Source organism: Nansenia antarctica, assembly GCF_963989245.1.
Source record: "Nansenia antarctica genome assembly, chromosome: 5".
Lineage (NCBI taxonomy): Eukaryota > Metazoa > Chordata > Actinopteri > Argentiniformes > Microstomatidae > Nansenia > Nansenia antarctica.
In genome coordinates this window covers 76,553,319-76,561,117 of record NC_137690.1, presented here as the reverse complement: position 1 = coordinate 76,561,117, position 7,799 = coordinate 76,553,319, and the positions used below count along the sequence as shown (strand labels likewise).

Below are 7,799 nucleotides of genomic sequence, written 5' to 3'. Positions count from 1 at the left end.
TTTGAAGTAGCTTTTATCTTAGCTGACTCTCTTACCTTCAGGTCGAGTTTGTGTATTCTGGCTTCGCAAAACACCAACAGTAGCAGCCTAACAGCCGCGGAGATTGCGCGGAGATTGCGCGGAGATTGCGACCACAAACGAAGTTTGACTTCGGTAATAGGTCCAGTTGTAATATCCTCAAGCAGGGGAGGCTGGCTCCCCACCAAAGGGAGAAGAGAGAGATTTTTTTTCTATGACTTCTAGACAGTGTTGCTTCTGAATATCATAGTCCAATCAGCTAGTGTTCTGTGGCGTATATCATAGTCCAATCAGCTAGTGTTCTGTGGAGTATGTTCCAATCAGCTTCAAGTCCCGCCCCTTTCGGTGCATGTCCCAAAACCCCATAGACAATTGACCGAATGGCCTGAAGTTACCAAAATAGATTTTACATGCAAGTCTACGAGAACAGCCTAGTGCAACTTCGAGTAGACTGAAAGTTGCCCCGAAAGGGGCGGGACTTGAAGCTGATTGGAACATACTCCACAGAACACTAGCTGATTGGACTATGATATACTCCACAGAACACTAGCTGATTGGACTATGATATTCAGAAGCAACACTGTCTAGAAGTCATAGAAAAAAAATCTCTCTCTTCTCCCTTTGGTGGGGCATTGCCCAATTGCACCTAATGAACCAGCCTCCCCTGCACAGGAATGAAGGAGGAGGAGAGGATCATGGGAAAACACCGCGAGATGAAAAAAGATCAAAGAAAAGAAGAAAGAGCATAGATCACTTTGTCTCCTGGATAGATGACGTCACTGACTTAGTCAAATGTGTTTGGTGTCTGTCGCTCTGGATAAAGGTGTCTGTCTGCTAAATGCCAAGAATGTAAATGTGACAGTTAGAATGTAAATGTGACAGTTAGAATGTAAATGTGACGGTTAGAATGTAAATGTGACAGTTAGCGAAGGCGACAGTGTTCTCCAATATAGTTGAAGGGGGGGGGGAACCTTTTACAAATACACATATAAATAGATATCGTCACCTTGAAGATAAACACCTTGTTGATAAAGAATGGTGTAGCCAAGGCTACTCTGCGTGTGTGAAAACTATTATCATTACACCTGTGAGTCTATTATCATTACACCTGTGTGTCTATCATCATTACACCTGTGTGAGCCAAGGGAGGCTGGTGGAGGCCGATATCGTAGGACGGAGGCTCATTGGTGTCAAACACATCCCTCATTCCGCACCATGCATTACAATGAGCCCAATCCTCTGATTTCTACCTCTACTAGCCTCTACTGGTCAGAGTACAGGTAACTATATATATATCTGTTATATCTAACTGTTTTCAAAGCTCTCCATTCATACTGTAACAATCCTGTCAGCAGCTCAGTAGGTTAGTTAGTTAACTCTCTTGGTGTTGGGGTTAGTTAACTCTCTTGGTGTTGGGGTTAGTTAACTCTCTTGGTGTTGGGGTTAGTTAACTCTCTTGGTGTTGGGGTTAGTTAACTGTCTTGGTGTTGTAGTTAGTTAACTCTCTTGGTGTTGGGGTTAGTTATCTCTCTTGGTGTTGGGGTTAGTTAAACTGTTATTACACACTCATAACGTACAGTCATGTTAAATAACTGCCATTGAAAGCTGAAGCAATCCTAGAAAAAAGACCAAAGCACTTGACTCTGACACTTTTATAGCCATGAAAACAAAGTCTAAATCAAACACGTACTATTTGATGTTATGCTGATTTTAGTGATTTAATTCTACTGACAAATGTGTTTCCTGTTTTCCTGTCCCATCATATGTGTCGTTGCTACACAGAGCTGTAACAATGTCCACAGTAATCATAAAGACATTATAAACAAACAGAAAATGTCTAAATATCTAAATGTCTAAATGTCTAAATGTCTGTGAATGGCAAATGCTAGTTTTCTATGATCTAAAAGTGATAGTCAGCTCAGAAGACGCCACACAGACGGTGGATACAGGGACAAGAACACAGTGGAAACAATCAAACAGCAGAAAGGTTCCATGTGTTTCACCATGGCAACCGTGGTAACCGTGGTAACCGCACAAGACACATTCTAGTCTTTTGGTCCTCATATCGGCAAACAATCAAAATGTTCGGACTTTTCTTTTGAAACACGGAACTACGTTTCAACGTTGTTGAGAATCACGACACAAACTCACTAGTCAAGCCAAAATACTGCAACAACGCAACGGGTTGGGTGAGTAATCCCCACTGCTACCTAGTTAACTAGAACACTACTTTACATTGTTACCTAGTTAACTACAACACTACTTTACACTGTTACCTAGTTAACTATAGAACACTACTTTACATTGTTAGCAGGCTCACAAAACAAGCTGTGTTAGTTGTTGATTTTCAACAAGGCAGAAATGTATTCACATTATTTTGTTGAAAGAAAAGTCTGACCATTACATCAGATACAAGGACCAAAGCATTAAAACGTGACCCGTTTCACCAAGGTAACCGTGGTAACCGTGGTAACAGGGACCGCGTGGAGAGACGACCGAGCGTCTCTCTTTAGTTGAAGTCGATGATGAGCTGCAGGAGCTGCGCGCCGGGGAAGTCCATGGTGACGATCCCGAAGCGGCTGTTCTGTCCGATCCTGGCCAGCAGGTGTTCGTAGGTGCGCAGGTTGATGCGCTGCGCTATGGCGTTGGGGTGGGCGAAGACGCCCGCGCCGCTCAGGTACGTCAGGAAGATCTGCGCCTTGTTGCCGACGGCGGCAGCCGTCAGGTGCTCGTGGACGCTCTGCCACTTCTCAGGCACGTGCAGGAGAGTAGGGACCTGTAACATGTGACAAACAGTTCTGCAGGGTGACACTACAAAAGGGTAGGGTATATAGTGTATATTTAGACTAGTCTATACTGCCCTCAAGCTTGCTGCTATTACCCCCATACTTAAAAAACCTGGTCTCGACCCTGACACCCCCAACAACTACCGGCTAATTTCCAATCTCACCTTCCTGTCCAAAATCCTCGAGAAAGTTGTTGCTGCCCAACTCAAATCCCACCTTGACTCCAATAACCTGTATGAACCATTCCAATCTGGCTTCCGTTCCAAACACAGCACTGAAACAGCACTACTAAAAATCACCAACGACATCCTCCTCTCTGCTGACTCTGGCCACCTCACCATCCTCCTCCTCCTCCACCTCAGCGCCGCCTTTGACACAGTCAACCATTCCATCCTCCTCACCCGTCTCCAACACATTGGCATAACCGGCACCGCCCCCTCCTGGTTCAAGTCCTCTCTCAGACAGACATCAATACATCTCAATAAATAACAGTAAATCCCCCACTGCTCCAGTCACCCACGGTGTCCGCCAGGGTTCAGTGCTAGGCCCCCTCCTCTTCATCCTGTACATCCTTCCCCTTGGACAAGTCCTCCGCCGCAACGGCCTCCGCTTCCACTGCTACACCGATGACACCCAACTCTACCTCTCCTCCAAAACCATCTCCCCTAACACCCACTCCACTCTCACTACCTGCCTCAACGACCTAAAATCATGGATGCAACTGAATTTTCTGAAACTGCAATAAATTGGAAATCCTCAACATCGGCCCAAAGTCCCTCACCCGTTCCACCCAGACATTCTCAATCAAAATTCAATCAACATCGATGGCTTCACCGTAACCCTCCAACCACGTCCGCAACCTCGGCATCATCTTTGACCCCACCCTCTCGTTCCTTCCCCATGCCAACCAGGTCACTAAATCTGCTTTCTTCCACCTCAGGAACGTTGCCCGTATCCGACCCTCCCTGTCCTTTTCCGCTGCTGAAACACTCATCCATGCCTTCATAACTTCCCGACTCGACTACTGCAACAGCATCCTCTACGGTTTGCCTAATAACATCCTAAACAAACTCCAATACGTCCAGAACTCTGCTGCCCGTCTGCTCACCTCCACTCGCCGCCGTGACCACATCACCCCTGTCCTCCAAAACCTACACCGGCTCCCGGTCAAACACAGGACCCAATTCAAAATCCTACTCACCACTTACAAAGCCATCAACAATCTGGCCCCCTCCTACCTTGCCGTCCTCGTCCCCCTCCACACCCCCTCCCGTTGCCTCAGGTCTGACGACCAAACCACCCTCAAGACCACCAGGACCAAGCTCCGGACCTGGGGTGATAGGGCCTTTTCAGCCGCAGCCCCGTCCCTCTGGAACGCCCTCCCCAACCACATCAGACAGGCCAACACCCTGCCAACATTTAAACAGGCCCTCAAAAACCCACCTCTTCAAGCTCCAGTTAACCCTCTCCCCCTCCCCTTCCCATGTGTCCCCAGCACTACCTTAATTAGGCCCAAATACTTTTACCTTTTGTTTCTTTTTATTATCACTACTCGATCTTTTCAGTTTGTAAAGCGTCTTTGAGTGTCTAGAAAAGCGCTATTTAAGTCTAATGTATTATTATTATTATTATTATTATTATAATTATAAGGTAGTGGACCCAGCAGGCCTCTGCGCATCGTATCTCTACCTTCCAGTCGTCGCCGATGTCCAGGGACCCGTAGCGCATGCCCAGGTCGGGGCCAGAGAACTCCTGCAGCACGACAAGCTTCCCCCGGGCCTCGCCCATGCTGGGCGCCAGGCGGCTCTGCCACAGAAGCTCCCAGCTGGCGTAGCGGTGGATGTAGTCCACCACGGCCCCGTAGATGTCGCCCGTCTGGCTGAACTCCTCCCTCAGCCTCATCAGCACCGTCTCGCTGGGGAACTCCCGCAGGAAGTTGGACACGGCCTCCAGCACGTTGCCGAAGTGCGACCGCTGGTAGGAGATGCCGTGGTGGAGGGAGAGGGTCCCGTTGACGTGGCGCAGGCGGATGTCCAGGAAGCGGATCCCGGCGCGGAGCTGAGAGGAGAGGTTCCAGGAGTTGCACTCGGCCAGCGTGCCGCCGTACAGGGCCATGGTGTTGTGGGTCCCGGGGAGGGTGATCTCAGAGAGGGGGCGGCTGTCGGGGATCGCTTTCATCCAGGCGGGGTTCAGGAACTCGGGGGTGGCCGTGTCGTCATAGTCCGGCCTCTGGGTGGCGCTGTGGCTCACGCCGATCAGCCTGCGAGACGGGCCGAAGGGTCAAAGGTTAAGAGTTAAAGGTTAAGCAGGGTTCGACATTAACGCATGCCCGCTTGCCCGGAGCAAGTAAAACAATTCGCCGGGTTTGTTTGCGCGAGCCCGCCAGACCAGACTAGATGATTGTGGAGTGAAGATATTATTAAGGCGTACGCGCTTGTCGATCATCCGTCGCATCGCGTACGCTTTAATAATATCTTCACTCCACGATCATCTAGTCTGGTCTGGCGCCTGCGCCGTCTGTTGTTCTTCCTGCAACACCAATACACAGATCCAGGATCCAGCAGCGTCGCCAGGCTCGCGCAAACAAACCCGGAAAATGTTTTACTCTACCTCCTGAACCACAGCCTCTACCTCCACCAGCCTCTACCTCCTGAGACACAGCCTCTACCTCCACCAGCCTCTACCTCCACCAGCCTCTACCTCCTGAGACACAGCCTCTACCTCCACCAGCCTCTACCTCCACCAGCCTCTACCTCCTGAGACACAGCCTCTACCTCCACCAGCCTCTACCTCCTGAGACACAGCCTCTACCTCCTGAACCACAGCCTCTACCTCCTGAGACACAGCCTCTACCTCCACCAGCCTCTACCTCCACCAGCCTCTACCTCCTGAGACACAGCCTCTACCTCCACCAGCCTCTACCTCCACCAGCCTCTACCTCCTGAACCACAGCCTCTACCTCCACCAGCCTCTACCTCCACCAGCCTCTACCTCCTGAGCCACAGCCTCTACCTCCTGAACCACAGCCTCTACCTCCACCAGCCTCTACCTCCACCAGCCTCTAACTCTACCAGCCTCTACCTCCTGCACCACAGCCGCCCCATGTCATGGATGCTTTTCCTCCAGGGGTTCAGGAGGGCGGCCGTGCCGTCATAGTCCGACCTCTGGGGGGCGCTGTCGCTCACACTGATCAGCCTGCGGGCCGAAGGGTCAAAGGTCAAAGGTTAAGGGTTAAGGGTTGTTGATGTCCAGTAGGTTGGGGGAGGTAGAACACCAGAGGAGGCTGGGGGAGGTAGAACACCAGGGGAGGCTGGGGGAGGTAGAACACCAGGGGGAGGCTGGGGGAGGTAGAACACCAGGGGGAGGCTGGGGGAGGTAGAACACCAGGGGAGGCTGGGGGAGGTAGAACACCAGGGGAGGCTGGGGGAGGTAGAACACCAGGGGGAGGCTGGGGGAGGTAGAACACCAGGGGGTGCTGGGGGAGGTAGAACACCAGGGGAGGCTGGGGGAGGTAGAACACCAGGGGAGGCTGGGGGAGGTAGAACACCAGGAGAGGCTGTGGGAGGTAGAACACCAGGAGAGGCTGTGGGAGGTAGAACACCAGGGGAGGCTGGGGGAGGTAGAACACCAGGAGAGGCTGGGGGAGGTAGAACACCAGGGGAGGCTGGGGGAGGTAGAACACCAGGGGAGGCTGGGGGAGGTAGAACACCAGGGGAGGCTGGGGGAGGTAGAACACCAGGGGAGGCTGGGGGAGGTAGAACACCAGGGGAGGCTGGGGGAGGTAGACCACCAGGGGAGGCTGGGGGAGATAGAACACCAGGGGAGGCTGGGGGAGGTAGAACACCAGGGGAGGCTGGGGGAGGTAGACCACCAAGGGAGGCTGGGGGAGGTAGAACACCAGGGGAGGCTGGGGGAGGTAGAACACCAGGGGAGGCTAGGGGAGGTAGAACACCAGGGGAGGCTGGGGGAGGTAGAACACCAGGGGAGGCTGGGGGAGGTAGAACACCAGGGGAGGCTGGGGGAGGTAGAAATCTTCCCGTCTTCCTCTCTCTCCCTTCACCAGCCTCCCCTGGTGACTCTGGTCAACATATCGACCCTGATCAACATATCGACCCTGAATCCCAGACTTTGTCTAATTATATGACTAACATAATAATAACACAAGATGTTTTATTCAACAACTGTCTCTCAGTCTGTAGAGGACGACCCCTGACCCCTGGTCTCCTCACCCTACGAAGGCCATCAGCTGCACCAGCATCTTCACGGTTGTCACGACGACTCCTCTGGCGGCGGCCATGTTGGTTAGCTCAGCTCTTCACACGAGGAAACTGTTTACAGGACGACAAACAAGCACAACAAACAAAACATCTGAAGTTACATTTGGGAAATCGTTGCTGTTGTAGCTGTGTTCCGGGTGCAGGAAATTACGGGAACATACTGGAAAGTTTTGGAGATTTTCAGAAGTTATCTGAAAATGTAATCTTAGCCTAGAGTGTTTTGAATGAAAGAATGTTTTCGACAGAGGTTATCTGAAAATTTAATCTTATCCTAGTGTGTTTTGAACGAAAGAAAGAGAGAATGAGTGAATTTTCTTTTTATGCTACAAATGTGGACATTCCCCTATCACATGCACCAAAGGAACAAAACAAATACAACAATAAACTGTTTTACATTACAGAGGCTGAGCAGGACACAGGTTACCTCGTGTGTGTGTGTGTGTGTGTGTGTGTGTGTGTGTGTGTGTGTGTGTGTGTGCGTGCGTGTGTGTGTGTGTGTGTGTGTGTGTGTCTGTGTCTGTGTGTACTTAACTGCTCAAACACACAGCTGCACAATGTTCTAACAGATATCATGTCATGTTTGGACAAATAAAACTCATTAATTAATTAATGAAACAGATAAATCAGTATCTGTAGTAAACAGGTATGGACTCAGCTACAGTTGAATATCAGACAGCCAGTTTAGTTTAAAGTGTCATTTGAGCAGAGATGTTCCTGC

At 50.6% G+C, this 7,799-nt stretch overlaps 1 protein-coding gene across 1 annotated transcript; it reads right to left on the bottom strand.

Moving 5' to 3' along the window:
• Window positions 1-2,527: 2,527 nt before the first annotated feature.
• Window positions 2,528-7,115, bottom strand: LOC308157139 (1-phosphatidylinositol phosphodiesterase; the record flags this gene model as incomplete). The annotated part of the gene is made up of 3 exons (XM_080530626.1): window positions 7,034-7,115; window positions 4,494-5,064; window positions 2,528-2,794 (listed from the first exon to the last, which is right to left on the bottom strand). The coding sequence occupies exons 1-3, from the start codon at window positions 7,099-7,101 to the stop codon at window positions 2,528-2,530; spliced, it is 906 nt and encodes a 301-aa protein (XP_080386752.1). The 5' UTR covers window positions 7,102-7,115.
• Between the last annotated feature and the right edge of the window lie 684 nt (window positions 7,116-7,799).